The sequence below is a fragment of the Macaca nemestrina genome, chromosome 4, assembly GCF_043159975.1.
Source record: "Macaca nemestrina isolate mMacNem1 chromosome 4, mMacNem.hap1, whole genome shotgun sequence".
NCBI classification, from domain to species: Eukaryota; Metazoa; Chordata; class Mammalia; order Primates; family Cercopithecidae; genus Macaca; species Macaca nemestrina.
The window spans coordinates 19,887,709-19,908,161 of NC_092128.1; the positions used below are offsets into that span (position 1 = coordinate 19,887,709).

The 20,453-nt window shown below is 44.4% G+C and overlaps 1 protein-coding gene across 2 annotated transcripts in view; it reads left to right on the top strand.

The window, feature by feature from the left end:
• Positions 1–9,101: 9,101 nt before the first annotated feature.
• Positions 9,102–20,453, top strand: part of LOC105471301 (zinc finger CCCH-type containing, antiviral 1) — a 73,549-nt gene continuing 62,197 nt past the window's right edge. Inside the window, exon 1 of one of the 2 annotated variants that reach the window (XM_071094397.1) lies at positions 9,102–9,799. In XM_071094397.1, the coding sequence (XP_070950498.1) occupies positions 9,492–9,799 (308 nt within the window). In that variant the 5' untranslated portion in view covers positions 9,102–9,491. The remainder of the gene's footprint in view (positions 9,800–20,453) is intronic. The other variant, XM_071094398.1, reaches the window with a different exon arrangement.

A 20,453-nucleotide genomic window follows, 5' to 3' on the forward strand; every position in this document is an offset into this window, starting at 1 on the left:
TAACACCACCAAAACAAAGTTTGTAAATATATCCTCTAAGAGGAACATGGCCCTTCTCCAACTCTAAAAGTATACTTGCAATTCCTTCCCTTCCCAGTACGGTACTCCCGGAGGCACTTGCAGTGATGCAGGTTGGAGCTAGGGAAAGCCCTGGTGCCTGCCCCCCACTGCAGCCTTCCCCTATTTGTCTGACCATTTGATTAATGCTTCTCTTGACTCCCATGTCTCCTGTAGAACACCTGTTTGGCATGGACTTTGGACATTCCAAATGTCCAAATCGGACTCAATTCTCTGATGTTTATGTACGTTTCTATGACTTAGCATAGCTGACTCATTGCAGCCTGTATGTTTTCTGCTTCCCCTTCTGATCGGTGGTTCAACGGGTTCATATGGCTCAATGTCACCCTAACATGCCCTAGCAACTTCAGTTTTGCACTCTCCTCAGATCTATTTCATTGAAACTTTCACAAATACCCAGATCTTCTAGTAAAATAACAACAAACAATAATAATAATAAACAAAAAAATAAAAACAAGGGCAAGTATCAATTGAACAAAAAAAATTCTCCCTCTCATTACTGAGATTGTTCACTGAACAATCTTTTCCCTCTCTTCTCTTTCCCTCCCATTCCCTTCCCTTCCCTGTCAGTCCTCTAAAATGAATGTTCTATACTCAATTGTTTTATTTCTTCACTTCACACACTTTGATTTCCAACTTCAGCATTCTGAGAGAACTGCTCCGTCAAGTGAGCTGGAATAATATGAGATTGTATACAGGAGAATTTACTGACATAAGGGCACATCTCAGGATACGAGGTTGAGCATCCTGGCAAGAACCAGGTACAAAATTGCTGCTAGGGTGGCTCCCTGAATCCCGGAAAAGTGCTGGCTCATGAAGAGTGAGTCTGAAGTGCCTAAATTGCTATGTCAGGCAGTAGAGGAAAGGATTACAGGACTCAGAAAAGGGGACATGCTGAAACAGATGTAAGGTTAGGCCAGAACACCCACCATGGGATTATGTCCTATAGGATGGCTCAAGGAGCCATATTCATCAAGGCCATAGGGAACGCATTGATGAGAGGTACAGCAACATTGCTAATAAGTTCAGTGGTGCTTTCCCCAGTAGAACATAGTTGATGGAAGGAGGGGCTGTCCTGGAACTTGGCTCACTGATAGCAATGAAGATGATGGAACCCTGATGCACTAGACACCAGAATGACGGCACTTAAGGGCAGAACGACAAAATCAGAGTGGCAGCTAACAGGACCTGACTTTTAGGGAGTTGTAGGGATTGTAAATAGCATACAGTTTCTCTAGGAAGAACATAGACGCATGGGTAGTCAAAAAGTTCAAATGGCCCTCAACATACGATTTTTCTGCCTCACCATGGTGTGCATTCAGTAGAAACTGCACTTTGAATTTTGAACTTTGATCTCTTCCCAGGCTAGGGACATGCCATATGATACCCTCTTGTGATGCTGGGCAGTGGCAGCAAGCCACAGCTCCCAGTCAGCCACGTGATCACAAGAGTAAACAACTGACACTGTACAGTATACTGAATTCAAAAATTACATGATGAGATATTCAGCACTTTATTATACACTAGGCTTTGTGTTTGATGATTTTGCTCAATTGTAGGCTAATGTAAGTGTTGTGAGCACATTTAATATAGCTTAGGCTAAGCTATGATATTTGGTAGATGAGGTGTATTAAATATATTTTTGGGTTTTTTTTTTTTTTTTTTTTTTTTGAGACAGAGTCTTGCCCTGTCACCCAGGCTGGAGGGCAGTGGGTGATCTAGGTTCACTGCAACCTCCGCCTCCCAGCTTTAAGCAATTCTCCTGCCTCAGCCTCCTGAATACCTGGGATTACAGGTGTGAGCCACCATGCCTGGCTAATTTTTGTATTTTTTTTTTTTGGTAGAGATAGGGTTTCATCCTGTTGGCCAGGCTGGTCTTAAATTCCTGACCTCAAGTGATCTGCCTGCCTCAGCCTCCCAAAGTGTTGGGATTACGGGTGTGAGTCACCGTGCCTGGCCTAAATGCATTCCTTACTTACAGTATATTCAATGTATGATGGATTTATTGGGCCATAACCCCATTGTAAGTCAAGGAGCATCTGTTCTGCTTCATAAGTATAATCTAAAATAAAGGAATTAATGAGCAAGACAGTGAGAAAAACATTTCCTTGCCTGGTTTCCATTCCTGAACCAATGTTCAGACTCAGAACCCACTGAGTGAAGTGGTGGCCAAGTCACCAAGATGAAGGACCTGTAACACTATGGCAAGAACATATTGCCACAGTTCCTCTGATTCTTCCCCTAAAGAGATCTATAATATTTATTCCAATGATGGAACACTGGGGATAGGGAAATATGCAGACATTTTGGTGACTGTTGGGTACAAGGTCAGAGGTCAACTGACGCCCAAAGAACTGAAACATTCTCATGGCTTCCATGTCAGAGTGGGAGCAAATGGAGTCCTGACTGAGATCCAGCTTGCAGTGGGTTCCCTGGGTTCACGAACCCACCAATTGTCCTTCTCCTAATCTTCACATATGTGGTTGGGATTGCCACACTTGGGAATTGGGCTAACTCTCACATTCATCCTGATTTTGTAGAGTGGAGCTATCACAGTAGGGAAGGCTAAGTGGAAGTATCTGAAACTGTCCTACACCCCAGCCAATGTAGTAACTACAGAATAGCATTACAGTCTAGGCTGAGGAGGATGGCAGATATTAGTGCCACTCTTAAATATCTAAAGGATGAAGAAGCATGGTCCCTATGATGTTTCTGTTTAATTTGCCAGTGTGGACCCTGCAGCAATGGGATGGTTCCTAGAGAATGACTTCAGACTACTGCAAGGAAGTAGTAGCTATGTACTGGATATAGCATCTTTGCCAGAGCAGATTTATGTAGCTTGAAGTGGTTTGAGGCCATTGATCTGGTGAATGCATTCTTTTCTATTGCAATCAAGAAACAGAATCAAAGAGTTCATATTCATACAGAATGCACAGCAACAAGACTGTATAGTTTTGCCACAGAGTTATATTCCTTTTCAGTCCTCTGCTGTAATCTAGTCCAAAGAGAACCGGAGCATTTGGACATCTCATGTAACATCACATTGATCCATCACATCGAGGATGTCATGCTGCTAAGCAGGATGAGAAAGAGGTGAAGAGCATGGTAGAAGCCTTGGTATGACACATGTGCTCCTGAGAGTGGGAAATAAATCCTACAAAATACGTTGACCTGCCACTTCACTAACGATTTGAAAGGTCCCTTGGTCACCAGTGTGCTGGGACATTCCTTCCAAGGCAAAAGAAAAATTGTTGCATCATTTATACTTATTGGAAAGAAGGAAGCACAAGGTTTGTTAGGAATCTTTGGGTTCTTGATAAAACACATTTCACACCTAAGAATACTGCTGCTGTGCATATACTGGGTTACACAGAGGTTGCCAGCTTTGAGTGGGACTCAGAACAAGAAAGAGCTCTCCGGGCTGTGATACAAGCAACCCTATTGCTTGGACCATAAAATCTGGCACAGCTTCTCATATTGGAGATGTCAGTGATGGAAAAAGATGTAGTATGGGATTTATGGTGAGCCCCAATAGAGGAATCACAATGCAGACCCCTTGGATAGTGCAACAAGGTCATGCCAACTGCAGTGAAGGATTACACTCCTTTCAGAAAACAGCTCTGAGCTTCTACTGGGCCCTGGTGGAGACACCAAGTGATCATGGATTCAAAACTGGCTGCCATCAGCTACGTCCTGTTAGACAAACCAAGTGATAAGGTCAGGCAGGGTCACTATCAAAGCCATCATAGGATAAAACTGGTACATCTGGGACTGAACACAAGTGGGACCAGAGGGCACATGCACATGCAAGCCACATGAGCAATTAGCCCAGATTTTCATGTCACTCACTACAGTTGCACCAACACCTCTCCCCCAGCCTCACCTGTGGTCATGTGAGGGGGTCCCATATAACTAGCTAAAGGAGAAGGGAAAAAGACCAAGTTTGGATTAAGGATGGGCTAGCTTAATATGTGGGTACAAACTGAAAATGCATGGCAACTATATTACAGTGTCACTCAGGGAAGGTCTTGAAAAACAATGGTAAGGGAAAATCTCCCCAGGGGGAGGAGCTTTGAGAGTGCACCTAGTCATCACTTGGTATGGAAGGAGTATGGCCTAGGGTGAGAACATACATGAACTCATGGACAGTGATGGTGGCCTGGCTGGGAATTTGGGAGCCTAAGAGTAAAAGGAAGCATATGAATAGACGTATGGAAGTGGGCAGTTCATATCACATTAAGACCCACAAAAGATCTGCCAACTACACAAAATAACTTGGCCAGTTAATGTTGGCCAGGGTTAGTGAGAGGCTGCTCCCCCACTGCTGCACAGAGGCCACGGTGGCCAAGATGGAAGTGATACAAGAACCTAACAGCATGGATTGTCATTTGCCAAAATGAACATAGCTGCTGCCACCTCTGAATGTCTGATCTGCCAGCCATAAAGACCAATGCTGAGCTCTATTCCTTAATGAGAACAATAGACTACCTGGTGACCGGTAGACTACATCGGGCCCCTTTTGTTCTGGCAGAACCAGTAGTGGTTCTCACAGGAAGAGGCAGTTATTCTGGATTTGGGGTTGCCCTTTCCCCCTGCAGAGCCTCAGTAGTAGCACTCTCTCTCTCTCTCTCTCTCTCTCTCTCTTTTTTTTTTTCAGACAGAGTTTTACTCTTGTTGCCCAGGCTGGAGTGCAATAGTGAGATCTCAGCTCACCGCAACCTCTGCCTTCTGGGTTCAAGCGATTCTCCTGCCTCAGCCTCCCAAATAGCTGGGATTACAGGCGTGTGCTATCACATCCGGCTAATCTTGTATTTTTAGTAGAGACAGGGTTTCACCATGATGGTCAGGCTGGTCTCAAACTTCTGGCCTTAAGTCATCCATGCCTCGGCCTCACAAAGTGATGGGATTACAGGCACGAGCCACCACGCCTGGCCAGTAGCACCACTTTCTGGAGCCTTAAAGGTTGCCCGATCCACAGACGTGGAATCACACTTAACATAGCATCTTACCAGGTGAATTTTTTCATGGCATAGAAAGTTGAGGGAATGAACCCATGAACATAGTATCCATGGTCTTATCATACACTTCACCACCCAGTAGCTATAGGATGCAGTATTGGAAAGGCCAGTTAAAGATGGAGTCAAAGCACTAGCATGGAGGTGATATCCTACAATGATTACATAGCCTCCAGAACATCGTGGTATATGCCTTGAATCGGTCAAGTTAGTATGGTACTGTGTCCATATGTGAGTCTGGAAAGAATGGTTTCCAGAGTTGCCCTACTTAGTAAAATTCCAATGACCCCCTACAATTTCCTCTGCCCACAACACTGGGCTCTGCAGAGTTAGAGGTCCTGGTTCCCAAAAGGGGCACACTTTTGCCTGGAGATACAGCAGAGATCCCACTGGACTACAGTGATGGCTGTCACCAGGTACTTTGGCCTCCTAATGGTCAAAGACTAGCAAGTAAGAAAAGGAACGGCCATCTTATCCGAGGTAACTGTTGATGGTCAGCAGGAGGTGTGGCTGCTGTTACACAATGTGGGCAGGTGGAATATGCATGGAATTCTGGTGACCTATTTGGGTGTCTCTTGGTAATCCTTTGCCCATCTGGGCCTGAGATGTGCTCAGACCACTTACAAATAGGGCACCCAACCAGATTAAGCTATTGAGAGCAGCTGAGGTGGTGGCCAAGGGTGAGAGGGATTGGAATGGATAGTGGTGGAGGGATATGATGAGGACCAGACGACCAGCCGTGGCCTTGAGACCAACTACAGTGACAAGGACTATATATAGTTCATTCCATTAATTTCCCTCTTATAAGCTTCCCTGTAGGAAGAGTGCCCCTGAAAAGCTTGTTTCCTAAATACAAATGGATAAAGAAAGCCATGTGGTACAAAGGGTGGACTACAGCTGACACAGTGTGGCACTCAGGTCAAGCTTGCTGCCCAACTTTGAGGAGCATGTTTAGCCAATAGCCTCCAGCTTTAGCTCTTTCAAGATCTGCCCCAGCATTTGAGCTGAAGTCATCCACTTCTCTGGCGGCCCCCACCAGTGGCTGAGCAAGGCAGTACAAGGGCCTAGACTTTTCTGTCCGGAGCTGGACCCCTACTCCAGAGCTTCTCATTGGGCTGGCAGAGACTTTGTCAGGTCCTCACCAAAGTCTGATAGGCCCCGTGGATCAGTCATGCTTTTTCCTTTGACTTTTACTGGTGTTATGCCCCAGAAAAAGTGCAGAGAAAGTTCTGTACTCTTAACTCCATGTCAGGATCTCCTTCCTGGAGAACCCAATCTCTGATGGCACATATTTCAAAAATTTTCAAAATGTCTCCTTTTTCCTTCCCAGAACTCCTTAAATCACCTTTCTTTCTCCCTTTCACTTTCTTTTTTCCTTTCACTTTCCGTTCTTCTTTTCCCCTTTCCTTTCCCTTCTTTCCTTTCCTTTACTCCCTTTCCTTTCCCTTTCTCTTTCCCCTTCTGTTTCACTTTCCATTTCCCTTCTCTTCCCTTTTCAAAAGGATCTTCCTCTGTTGCCTTGGCTGGAGTGTAGTGGCACAATTGTAGCTCACTACAACCTTGAACTCCTGGGCTTAAGAAATCCTCTCGTCGCAGCCTCCCAAGTAGTTGGGACTACAGGTACATGCCACTATGTCTGGCTAATTTTTATTTTTAGTAGAGATGAGGTCTTGCTATGTTGCCCAGGTGGGTCTCACACTATGTTGCCCAGGAGGGTCATGATCCTCCCGCCTTGGCCTCCCAAAGTGTTGGGATTACAGGCACTGCACCTGGCCCTTAAATCATTTTTCATGGCTTCAAATTGGAGTAGATTCTATGTCTATTCTCCCAACCACTGTAGCCAAACTAGACTCTTCAGTCTCTCATCTTGTATATTCCCATTGCAGCGTTTATCCACGAATTTGCTTATATTTCCAAGCATTTTTTCATGTCTTCCCATACATGCTCCTTGAGCGCAGGGACTGTTTCTTAAACTTCTGCATGTTCTTACGTTACTAACTAATGTAAGGACCACATAGAAGATAGTCAATAAACATCTGGAACTTAGTTGATTTGATAATAAAAGGTCCCTGGGAACCTGTCAGACCACAAATAAGGCCAAGTGGATTAAAAGACAACTATAGAAGCCGCAGCTAGAGGGAACAAGATGTCCCTCTTAGACATCCTGAGATGATCCTATGTGGCCGCCATGTTTGGCTGGTTTTCATAACAAAGTACTCTATTCCTGAAAGAGGGTTTATCTACCATGAATGACAAAGCGGAGAATTCTCATTAGTCATTTTGAAGAATTTCTAAGATGGCAACCAGATTCTATTATTTTTTAAAAAGATGTATTTCTTATCTGATCAATGACCCATCTATTTTATTTGAAGATGTTGGAAAAAAACAAAAAACAGAAAAAACAAAAAAAAAACCACTTTTTCCTCTTCAGCTTGTGTCCTGTCTTCGAGGTCCTAAAAATTAACTGGCAATAGACAGACAAACAGGAGAAAAGACAAAGTTTATTTACACATTCAAGGAGGAGCTTCCAGTAACAGAAAACTCAGAAGTAAAGGTTTATATACCTCAACTTAACAGAAAGGAAGTTTTCAGGGTTTCAGTAGGAGAGTTTGTAAGTTTCGATTGGGTTGTTTTCTGTTTTTGAGACAAAGTCTCAGCGCTGTTGCCCAGGCTGGAGTGCAGTGGCACAATCGCGGCTCATTGCAGCCTCCTCCCATGCTCAAGCAATCCTCCCACCTCAGGCTCCTGAGTAGCTGGGACTACAGGTGCACACCACCATGCCTGGCTAATTATTATTGTTGTTGTTATTATTATTATTGTAGAGAGCTCACTATGTTGCCCAGGCTAGTCTTGAACTCCTGGGTTCAAGCAATCCTCCCACCACCTCAGCTTCCTAAAGTGCTCGAATTACAGGCTGAGCCACCGTACCTAGCCCATTGGGTTTTTTGGTGCTAATGGTAATGGGACAGTCTATCTTCCTGGCAGCTGAATACTCTGAGAGGCTGTTAATGGCACCATGTTTTCGGGAGTTTCTGCTTTAGTCAGATAAGAGAAGTTTCATTAAGATTTCTTGCCGGGCGCGGTGGCTCACGCCTGTAATCCCAGCACTTTGGGAGGCCGAGGCGGGCGGATCACAAGGTCAGGAGATCGAGACCACGGTGAAACCCCGTCTCTACTAAAAATACAAAAAATTAGCCGGGCGCGGTGGCGGGCGCCTGTAGTCCCAGCTACTCAGGAGGCTGAGGCAGGAGAATGGCGTGAACCCAGGAGGCGGAGCTTGCAGTGAGCCGAGATCGCGCCACTGCACTCCAGCCTGGGCGACAGAGCGAGACTCCGTCTCAAAAAAAAAAAAAAAAAAAAAAGATTTCTTTCTACCTCTTCTGTAGCTCAATGTTTTCACTTAAAAACAATACGTCAACTCTGGGGGTCAAAGTGTGTCCCCACGGTGGAAAAGTTCTTGTCCCAATCTCTACAGGGAGGAACCGATCTGAAATCTTGGGATACGTCTTAGCATGTCCATCGTGATTGAGGTATAAGCAGTAGTTCAGGGCACCGAGTTAGCGATTCTAGGTAAGCAAGACCACGTCAAGAAGTGGTTCGTCCAGAAGTTCGTGAGAAGGCAGAAACGAGGGAGAGTGACAATCGTTGTTCTTTAAGAGGGCACGGTGGTGGAGGAGAAAGTTACACATCGGTCCTGGACCGGGCAGACCACGATTTGGGGCTTGGGGACGCGATCTGGGGAACCTCGGTGGCATCTGAGCTCCGCTTGATGCCAGTGCGTGTTTGTGCAAGTTACTTCCTCAAGTTCGGGGTGAGGATAATAATATCTACAGTATGGAGTTGCTGGGAAGATTTACTACCAACGGAGGCAGAGCGCACGGCTCGCAGGAAGCGCTCGCTAGGGTCTGCTCTTTCCGGGAATGGGTGGGGTGCGCACTCCTCAACAGGGCTCCCAAGACTTGCGTCACACGCCTCAGTCGGCTGGCTTATAAAAACACCGGCCAGAGCCCCAAGATCGCTTTTAGTTTCTCTTCTTTCTAAAGAAGCCACGCGGAGCCCGGCTGGGGAACCTCACCCTCGCCGAGCCTAGAACCGAGAGCGGCCACCCCAGGCGGTCACCAGCGGATTTGCCCGCGCGTTCTCTTTCTTTCCACCCAGTTGCCCTTGCGGCCGGCTGTAAACCTGCCACTAGGACCCGGTCGGTGAGAGCTAGCCTGTTGACCTGAGAGCGGAGAGTGGATCGCTGGGCTGGACTAACGGCGACGGAGAGCGCGCCCTCGCTGACTCCGGGCGCGCCCAGCAGGAGCACCGCCCGCGCCCGCCCCTGTACACTTGTAAGTTTCGATTTCCGCGGAACCGAGTCCCGCGCCGCGGCGGAGCCAGCACAGCCAGCGCGCCATGGCGGACCCGGAGGTGTGCTGCTTCATCACCAAAATCCTGTGCGCCCACGGGGGCCGCATGGCCCTGGACGCTTTGCTCGAGGAGATCGCGCTGTCTGAGCCGCAGCTCTGTGAGGTGCTGCAGGTAGCCGGGCCCGACCGCTTTGTGGTGTTGGAAACCAGCGGCGAGGCCGGGATCACCCGATCGGTGGTGGCCACCACTCGAGCCCGGGTCTGCCGTCGCAAGTACTGCCAGAGACCCTGCGATAACCTGCATCTCTGCAAGCTCAACTTGCTGGGCCGGTGCAACTATTCTCAGTCGGAGCGGTAAGTGCACCCGGAGGGAGGGGCGCTGTCCGCAACCCTGGTCTGGGTGGACTGTCCAGGCGGGCACTGTTCTGGGAGGGGCACGGCCTCGCCGGGACCCCGCACCTGACAGCCTCTGCCTTCAGCCACTCCCTTCTCTGCTCCCCTCTGGGAGCCCCTGCAGGACCCGCGCTTCTACCGTTCCCTTCCTTCCGGCACCTCCAGACCTTTTTTCGAGAATGGCTAAAATGCTAGTGCCTAGCGGAGACCAGGCTCAACCTCTACCCCTTTCCCCGCCCGCCCGCACCAATCAGAAGAATAAAGTGCTCTGGAGCCAGCCAGGGCCTAGAGAAGCGGGAGGCAGGGTTGGGAAGGAAGGAAAGAGCCTCTACTCTTTGGTATCTTGAGTCTTTCCCTCCCTGCTACCTTCTTCCCTAGACGTGGCGGAGCCAGCAACCAGCCGCGCTGGGCCCCCTGTCCGTCTCCGCCAGAGCGAGCCGCAGGTCTCTCTGCTTGTCCCTCCCTTCCTGGTCACCCCCATGCCCCTCATCACCGCTTTTCTGATGCCTGGCGCTTAACAGGGGTAGTCTTTTTCCAGGTTCCTGAATCTGTAGCAGCCGCGGGCCTTCCCTCCGGGTGGTCTCTCCACGGTGGCGCGCGCAGTTGACCACCTGCCTTGGGACAACTCTCTTAAATCGGTTGGAAGCAGTGCGGCTTACCTCTCGGGCCGCTGCTAATGTTTCCATTTGCTTTTTTTTTTTTTTTTTTTTTTCCGTCTAAATGCAGGTGTACTGCAAGGTTTGGGTTAAGCCTCTTGAGTGATTTTCTTCCCAGTTTCTCACTAAGAGAGCTTGCTCCCTCGGGGACAGCTGCACATCTGAAAAGATGGCTTCCAGGTCCACATTCGCTGTCCAGGCCTTTCCCTTGATCCCAGGCCCTTCCTCTCCCGCATGTGTCCTGTCCATAGAGTCAAACTCATCTTTTCCCCCTGGGGGGGTCTTAATCCTCTTCCTCACAATCTGTCATCACCAAATCCTTTTTGTGAAGTCTCTTTCGCGTCTTGGCGGGTTCCGCCTTCCCATCTCATTTCTCAATGAACTGAATGAATGCCTTGTTGAATTAATGAATGGTTCTCTCTGGTCAGTCTTTCCTTCCACCCTTTCTGTCACTATGTGCTTCTGCTCAATTACTTTTCTCGGTAGAGTACTTTTTACACTTGGCCCATTCTTAAACACTTTGAATTGTATCCCAGGGTTTAAAATGGCGGTCAGCAAACTTTTTAGGCTGGAGTTCAGTGACTCCACCTCGGTTCACTGCAACCTCCACCTCCCGGGTTCAAGCGATTCTCCTGCCTCAGCCTCCCGAGTAGCTGGGATTACAGGCACGCGCCGTCGCACCTGGCTAATTTTTGTATTTTTAGTAAAGACAGGGTTTCACCATGTTGGCCAGGCTGGTCTCGAACTCCTGACCTCTGGTGATCCACTTGTCTTGCTCAGCCTCCCAAAGTGCTGGGATTACAGGTGTGAGCCACCTCCTCCGACCCGGTCAGCAAACTTTTGATCACGCACCTAACTAACAAAAACTCCAGTCACTCACCCCCAGTATACGTTTAATAAAACACACAAAGGTAAGTGTTTTAGATGGATGAGGTAGAGGGCACAATATATTTTTTAAAAAAATTTCTTTACAGCAAAAACCCTTTCAGCTCACTCTAACGTTTTTAAAAAGTTCTTGAATGTGTTCCTTTATTTAAAAATTTCTTTAATATGTTGTGAGGCAATAATTTGAAGGTTATTTCTGAGTTGCTGGGAGTTATGGGTATTGAGGAAATCATCTAAGTTGTCGCTGGTCACCGAAGAAGTATCTGAGAAGGAGAAGAGAGCAGAGGGCGGGGATAGAAAAGGAAGGAACATTCTAGCATGTTCTAGCACTACACCAAATAACATGGTTGGAAGGCTTTGTTATGATTTTTCTGTTACTATCTTTTCTATTATGACAAATTCCTCACCAACTAGTGTTGACTTTTAGTTTGAAATACATATGCTTTTTATTTTTTTATTTCTTACTATGGATATTTTCAACATACTCAAAAGTAGAGAGAAAAAAATGATGAAGCCCCTTGTACTCATCATTTCATTTAAACAGTTTTCAAAATATGGCCAGTTTTGTTTCATTTGTTCTCCCTATTCCCCGTACGTCCCCAGCAACTCCAATGTGTTATTTTAAAGCAAACCTCAGCAACCATTTGATTACTAAGTACTTTAGTATCTCTAAAAGATAAGAACTGTTTTATTAACATAATACAGTACAATAATCACATTTTTATAAAAAAAATTACAATTTTAATATCATCTAATATCCAGTTGGTATTCAAATGTCCCTGATTGTCTTATATCCAACTTGTATTTTCAGGAAAAAGCCTACGTAGACATAATCCTTTAAAAAATTTATTTTTTATTTTTATTTTTTTACTTTTTGAGATAGGGTCACCCAAGGCTGGAGTGCAGTGGCCTGATCTCAGCTCACTGCAAACTCTGCCTCAGGTTCAAGCAATTCTACTGCCTCAGACTCCCAAGTAGCTGGGATTATAAGTGTGTGCCACCATGCTTGGCTAATTTTTTGTATTTTTAGTAGAGATGGGGTTTCGCGATGTTGGCCAGGCCCGTCTCAAACTCTGAGCTCAAGCCATCTGCCGGCCTAGGCCTCCCAAAGTGCTGGGATTTCAGGCCTAAGCCACTACCTTGCCTGACTTATAATTGTTTTCATATGTTACATATCTAACATTTAAATACTTAGTTTCAATTTGTTGCAGGCAATACACTTCGAAATTTTAGTTTTATGGATTTTATTATGGTATATTTTTCCCTGGTTTGAAATAGCAAAATTGTTTTAAAGTCGTTAATTGGGTTGTTAACCCCCACTTTTATAAGAATATATATAATATAGGGATTATTTGGTCTATCTAAATTTGGATGGGCCCTCCAGAGAATTCAATAAAGTTTATTTTTTTTTTAGTAGAGTGATAAAATCTTATTTCCTAACGTTTATTGGCCGAGCCATATTTTAAATTCGTTTTACATCATTTTTGAATTTAGGAATTACAAACTTTTAATCTATTAATGTATAAAATGTTCTAATAAGGACCTCTGGGAGAATTTTTTTTTTTTTTTTTTTTTTTGCCCTCGGGTCCTAGAAAACATGTTTTTTTTTCCTCCCTAAGTATGTTTTTAAAATATTCTCCTCTTAGCAAGTTATAAAACCTTGTCTTCCAAAACTGCCACTTGTGAGTTTGAGGACTTTCTTTGTAGATTACCAGTTAATGGGGTCTGTTAACTAATTGCTACCCATCTTTTTTTTTTTTTTTTTTTCTTGAGGCAGAGTCTGGCTCTTTCGCCCAGGCTGGAGTGCAGTGGCGAGATCTCGGCTCACTGCAAGCTCCGCCTCCCGGGTTCACGCCATTCTCCTGCCTCAGCCTCCTGAGTAGCTGGGACTACAGGCGCCCGCCACCACGCCCGGCTAATTTTTTGTATTTTTTAGTAGAGATGGGGGTTTCACCCTGTTAGCCAGAATGGTCTCGATCTCCTGACCTCGTGATCCGCCCACCTTGGCCTCCCAAAATGCTGGGATTACAGGCGTGAGCCACTGCGCCCGGCCTGCTACCCATCTTGATGTTACTATCAGTTCAGTAAACTGGTCTCTGTTTACAGGGGGACGATTTGCATTGTGCTGGGTGTATAAAATTTTGTCTGTGGTACTATTATTTATAGATAGGATTTATCCTGTCCTGTAATTTCTGTCTTTTCTTTTGCAATGTTTTTAGTTATACATTTTAGTTGACAACAGGGCTTGCTTCGATGTTGGATAATTGTTTTGGTGAATCGGTTTGGATATTTCTATTTGCTTTGCTGAAATATATGCCCACACAGGGAGTTCTAATCCCAGTTCTGATGCAAAAATAATCACTATTTATCGAACAAATAACTATGTGCCAGCCACTATGATAAGCACTTTGGAGATGATATCCAGGTTAGTCTTTAGGGTAGCTCCTAAGGTAGTATTTTAAGTCCCATCCTTATTATAGGAAACTCAGGCATAGAGTTTTTCAGAAATCTACTGAAAGTAACATAACTAGAAGCTGGCAGGATTGGTATTTGAATCTAGATCTGCACGACTTCTTTTTTTTGTTTTTTTTCTTTTTCTTTAGAAATGAGGTCTTGCTTTGTCACGCAGGCTGAAGTGCAGTGGCAGGGTCATAGCTCACTGCCACCTCGAATTCCTCTAATTTCTGGCTCAGATGATCCTCCTGCCTCAGCCTCCTGAGTAGCTGGGACTACAGGTGGGCACCACCACGTCCGGCTTGCTTTTTTTTTTTTTTTTTTTTTTTCGAGACAGAGTCTCACTTTGTCGCCCAGGCTGGAGTGCAGTGGCGTGATCTTGCTACAACCTCGGCCCCCCGGGTTCAAGGGATTCTCCTGCCTCAGCCTCCCAAGTAGCTGGGATTACAAGCATGAGCCACCACACCCAGCTAATTTTTGTATTTTTTAGTAGAGATGGGATTTTGCCATTTTCCCTGGGCTGCTCTCAAACTCCTGGGCTTAAGCGATCTTCCCATCCTCCCAAAGTGCGGGATTACAGGCATGAGCCACCGCTCCTGGCCTTGCTTGACTTTTTTTTTTTTTTTTTTTTTTTGTGGTGACAGAGTCTGGCTCTGTCCCCAGGTTGGAGTGCAGTGGCGTGATCTCGGCTCACCGCTGTTTCCACCTTCTGGGTTCAAGCGATTCTCCTACCTCAGCCTCCCGAGTAGCTGGGACTACAGGCGCCTGCCACTACGCCTGGCTAATTTTTTTTTCTTTTTTGTATTTTAGAGACGGGGTTTCACTATGTTGCCCAGGCTGGTCTCCAAATCCTGAGCTCAGGCAGTCCGCCCACCTCGGCCTCCCAAAGTGCTGGGATTACAGGCGTGAGCCACCGCACCCAGCCTTGACTTCTTAACTAGCTACTTCCATTGTCCAGTAACTATATGAAGTTATTAATTCAAAATTTTTTTTTGCCTGCATGATTTCTGTTTAACTGTTTCAAGCAGTCTGCCTAAGCGTCTTTACCTTGCTTTGTGGTTTTTGCCAATGTGGGTGTTTCCTCTGGGTTCTTTCCTGTTTGTGTCTTTCCTTTTCGGTTAGTTCACATTTTGGGTGGGGGTGGGTAGATGGGAAGAGGACTAGTTGACTATTTCGCAAATTGGATAGAATACTGAAAAACGCAAAGAATAATATAACAAGCACCAGAGAATATTTATTCTGAACCCATACAAGTTATAACTCCCCTCCTAGAATAAATAAGTGTTCACATTTTTCAATTCTGCTCCTCTTTTAAAATATAGTAAACAATCATAACAGACCTAAGGTTATTTTTTTCTCATCCCCCAGTCTCATTTCCCTCTTTCCTAAGAAGTAGCTTCAATCATGATTTTGGTGTGTATCTTGCTCTTCCATGATTTTATAACTTCCTCATATATATTTGTATCCATATGCAAAATGTAGTATTATTTTATGTGTTTTCAAATTTTTATTCAATGCTGTGTTTTGGAGATCTATTCATATTGCTACACAAGGACCTAGTTTATTCATTTTAAGAGTTGAAAAGTATTTCATCATAGGATTTATACCACAGTTCAGTTACCTGTTCCTCCCAGTAAGGGATATATGGTATATTTCCAGGTTTTTGTTATACCAAATCAAGCTGTCAAGAATTTACATGCAAGTGTCTCTTGGTGCTCATGGTTAGAGCTTTTCCAGGGTAGATCATTAGGAAGCAGAATTGTTGGTTTGAATATTACATAGCTTCAACTTTTCCAGATTCTGACAAATTAGTATAAAGGTGGCTGTGCCAATTTATACTTATACGTTTGAGTGTCCCCGTTTCTTCATTTTCTGGCCAACTAATGCTTGGTGTTATCAAACTTTTTTGACTTATGCCAATTAGAAGGCTTTGAAATAGTCATTATTTGAATTAAATTTTTTTTTTTTTTTTTTCTGAGCTGGGTGCAAAGCACTACATGGCTGTACTCCCAGTGCTTTGGGAGGCCAAGATGAGAGGATTGAGGACAGGAGTTCAAGACCAGCCTGGACAACATAGTGAGACCCCATCAAAAAATAAAAAAGTTAAAAAAAAAATTAAAAAGTAAAATAAAAAATAAAATAAAATAAATAATTAAAAACGAAAAAAATTAGCTGGGTGTGGTGGTGCATGCCTGTAGTCCTAGCAATGCTGGAGGCTGAGGCAGAAGGATTGCTTGAGCCCAGGAATTTTGAGGTTACAGTGGGCTATGTTCATGCCACTGCACACCAGCCTGGGCACCAGAGTGTGGCTCTGTCTCAAAAAAATTTTTTTTATAACAAATTTTAAAAGTTTTTGTATTAAAGTTTTTATTATGTGATTATATATACATACTTTTTTTTTTTTTTTTGAGACAGGGTCTTGTTCTGTCACCAGGCTGGAGTGTGGTGGTGCAAACATGGCTCACTGCAGCCTTGACCTCCTGGGTTCAAATGATCCTCCCACATCAGCCTCCCAGTAGCTGGAACCAGGCTAGTGCCACCATACCTGGCTAATTTGTGTGTGTGTGTGTTTAGAGACAGGGTCTCACTATGTTGCCCAGGCTGGTCTCAAGTGCCTGGGCTCAAGCAGTCCTCTTGCCTCAGCCTCCCAAACTGCTGGGATTACAGGCATGAGCCACTGAGCCCAGCTGAGCATGATTTATTACTATTAAATATTTAGACATTTGTATCCAAGCCTCCATTTATAACCTTGCTCTGGGCCCCACCACTTTTAGAGAAAGACTACTCTGATTCACTGAAATGTTTTCATTACTTTCTTTTGCATGAATGTACACAATTTATACATTGATTTTCTTATTATTAAAATTGAGACTGGGATCAATAGCTAACATCTGTAATCCCAGTACTTTGAGAAGCCAAGGTGGGAAGATCTCTTGAAGTCAGGGGTTCGAGACCAGCCTGGGCAATATAGCGCCTACAAAAACATTAAAAAATAAAATTAGCTGGACACAGTGGCACACACCTGTAGTCCCAACTACTCAGGAGGCTGAAGTGGGAGGATCACTTGAGCCTGGGAGGATGAGGCTGCAGTCAGGTGCAAGTGTGCCACTGCACTCCAGCCTGGGCAACAGAATGAGACCCTGCCTCTGAAAAAAACAAAGTGAAATTGATTTAAGTTTTTGCTATTAAACCATTATGCTGTGAACATTTTGGTATATGCTTCTTTGTGTACATGTTACATGAGTTTCCCTAGGGATCTAGTAGTGGAATTTTGATTCTTAAGTTTTATGTGATAATACCAAATTGTTTTCTGAAGTGTGTTTGCCAAGTTATACTCCCACCAGAAGAATAAGAGCCTTCCCTTGCCTCACATCGTAGCCAAGTGGTATCATCAGCTTTTTAAAATTTGCGCCAATACAAAGAATGCAAATTGTATCTCACTGTGTTTTTTTTTTTTCTTCTTTGAGATGGAGTCTCGCTCTGTCACCCAGGCTGGAGTGCAGTGGCACAATCTCGGCTCAATGCAGTCTCTGCCTCCTGGGTTCATGCCATTCTCCTGCCTCAGCCTCCCAAGTAGCTGGGACTGCAGGTGCCCACCACCAAGCCCGGTTAATTTTTTTTGTGTGTGTGTTTTTTAGTAGAGACGGGGTTTCACCATGTTTGCCAGGATGGTCTCAATCTCCTGACCTCGTGATCAGCCCGCCTTGGTGTCCCAAAGTGCTGGGATTACAGGCGTTAGCCATCGCGCCCAGCCCTCATTGTGGTTTTAATTCTTTATATATTCTGTGTCTCTAGCCCTTTTAAGTCTCATTACTTGTTTTTTAAGTTTGTCTTACTTGGCATCTTAGTAGTTGCTTCTTATTTGCATTTTACTTTTTTGGTCATCTTGGCACTCTATTTTTGTTTGTAACAGTTTTTTTTTTTTTTTTTTTTTACCATTTTAAAAATGGCTAAAACTATTTATTTATTTATTTTATTTTGAGACAGAGCCTCACTCTGTCACCCAGGCTGGAGTGCAGTGGTGCGATCTCGGTTCACTGCAACCTCTTCTCCTGGGTTCAAGTGATTCTCTTGCCTCAGCCTCCCCAGCAGCTGGGATTACAGGCGTGTGCCACCACGCCCGGCTAATTTTTGTATTTTTAGTAAAGACAGGGTTTCGCCATGTTGGCCAGGCTGGTCTCGAACTCCTGACCTCAGGTGATCTGCCCACCTACCTGGGCCTCCCAAAGTAAAACTATTTTAAAGTGTACAGTTCAGGGGGTAGTAAGTACATTCATGATGTTGTGCAACTGTTACCACTATTGGAATTCCAGAACATTTTCATCACCCCAAAGAGAAACCCCACACCCATCAGGAACCAGTCCTCATTCTTCCCTTTCCTCAGCCCCGGGCAATCTCTAACCTACTTTTTGTTTGTTTTCCAATTCTGGACATTTCCTATAAATGGAACCTAATAATATGTGACCTTTTGTGTCTGCTCCTTTCACTAAGGAAACATGATTTGCATTTTACTGTTGCATGTTCTGTGTTGTTTGTGCTGGCGTATTCATCTAGGAGAAGTCTTTCTGAAGTTCCTTCTGTTACTAATTCTGCACTGTCCATGGAGTCATGTTGTTGTCGGACTGGTGGCCTTAGAGACATGCTGTTTTCTGCAACATCGTGACACAACAGGGTGCACCCTGTAAGAATCATTTGGGAATTTTTGTTCTCTTTTCACAATCACTACATCTCAAATTTTTAATTTGATCAAATTTGACTCTCAGTGTCTGCAGTTTTCTTTAGAAATTAAGCTAACAGCGGGGCGCGGTGGCTCAAGCATGTAATCCCAGCACTTTGGGAGGCCGAGACGGGCGGATCACGAGGTCAGGAGATCAAGACCATCCTGGCTAACACGGTGAAACCCCATCTCTACTAAAAAATACAAAAAAACTAGCCGGGCGAGGTGGCAGGCGCCTGTAGTTCCAGCTACTCAGGAGGCTGAGGCAGGAGAATGGCGTGAACCCGGGAGGCGGAGCTTGCAGTGAGCCGAGACTGTCTCAAAAAAAAAAAAAAAAGGAATAAAGCTAACAAATATAATGACATTGTAATATTGTGAACCATGATAAAAATCTTAAATAGTGACAAATGAAGCATGTGATAACACAGTATTTTCTACTTTTTACATAATGCAGAGTTGGCAAAATTAAACATTTAAAATAAGTAGATATATTTTTCCATCCATTAAATGGTTCTGATTTGCTTACTGCTTCTGCCTGTATTTACTTCCAAACCAGGCATCTGTGATCTTTACCTATGGCTACTTTGGGATAGAAGAAGCCATAATAACATGGGCATAAAAAAGGGATAAAAGGTTTCAGTAGCACCTAGGATTTCAGGCCCAGTGAGTAATCACTTTAACCAAATTGCAGCAGGGGAGCTGGTCTCAGGTTGGGAGGAGAAAGGGGAGACTTATTTCATGATCTTTTCCCTATTTCCTATACAGGGAAGAGATTGTATTTTATTTTTTTTATGTACTATTTTTATTTATTTACTTATTTATTTATTAAAATAGAGACAGCGGTCTCAATGTTTTGCCTAGGCTAATCTCAAACTCCTAAGCTCAAGCCACCCTCCTGCCCCGGCCTTCTGAATAGGTGGGATTACAGATGTGTACCACCATGCCTGGCACTGAGAAGATATTTTAATATGTTTTAGACCAATTTAGAAAATCAAGCTAAAAGACGTCATCTAGGGAAATCGTTTCCTAACATTTTGATCCCGCATACCTATCAGCAGAGAACGTTTTGAGCATGTACTCCTAATCCTAATGTGTGTACATTTATTTAAACATTCTATGATGTAAAATTCTTAATTTGTATGCTATTTACTGTTTTACTTTTTAAAATTTTTTAAAATCAATTTTATTGAGGTATGATTTACATACAATAAAATGTACCCATTTAAAGTGTATGGAGGCCGGGTGCGATGGCTCATGCCTGTAATCCTAGCACTTTGGGAGGCCGAGGCAGGCGGCTCACTTGAGGTCAGGAGTTTGAGACTAGCCTGGCGAACATGGTGAAACCCCATCTCTACTAAAAAAAGCAAAAAAAAATTTAGCTGGGCATCGTGGTGTGCACTTGTAATCCCAGCTACTCAGGTGGCTGAGGCAGGAGAATCTCTTGAACCCAGGATGTGGAGGTTGCAGTGAAGTCAAGATTGCACCATTGCACTCCAACCTGGGTGACAGAGTGAGACTCCATCTTAAAAAAAAAGGTAAAGTGTATTGTTTAAAGAGTTTTGATAAATGGATGCACCTATGTAACCATCACAACACCCTAGATACAGCACATTTTCATCAGCCCTAAAGGTTATCTTATGCCCCTTCTCAGTTAACCGGGGAATCCCCCCACTCCTCCAGCCCTTTTGGCCCAGGCAATACTTTTCTGGGCTGAAAAGATTTTTTTACATTAAAAAATATAAGGAGTTCCAGTATTTTTTCTCATCCATGATGGATTGTTTTGAGTAGCTTCTGGGATGTAGTTACCCAGCTTTGGAGCAGTACTTCTCAAACTTTGACATGCATTTTCATCACATGGGAGAGTCTACTAAAATGCAGGTTCCCAAGTCACGTATTGGAAATT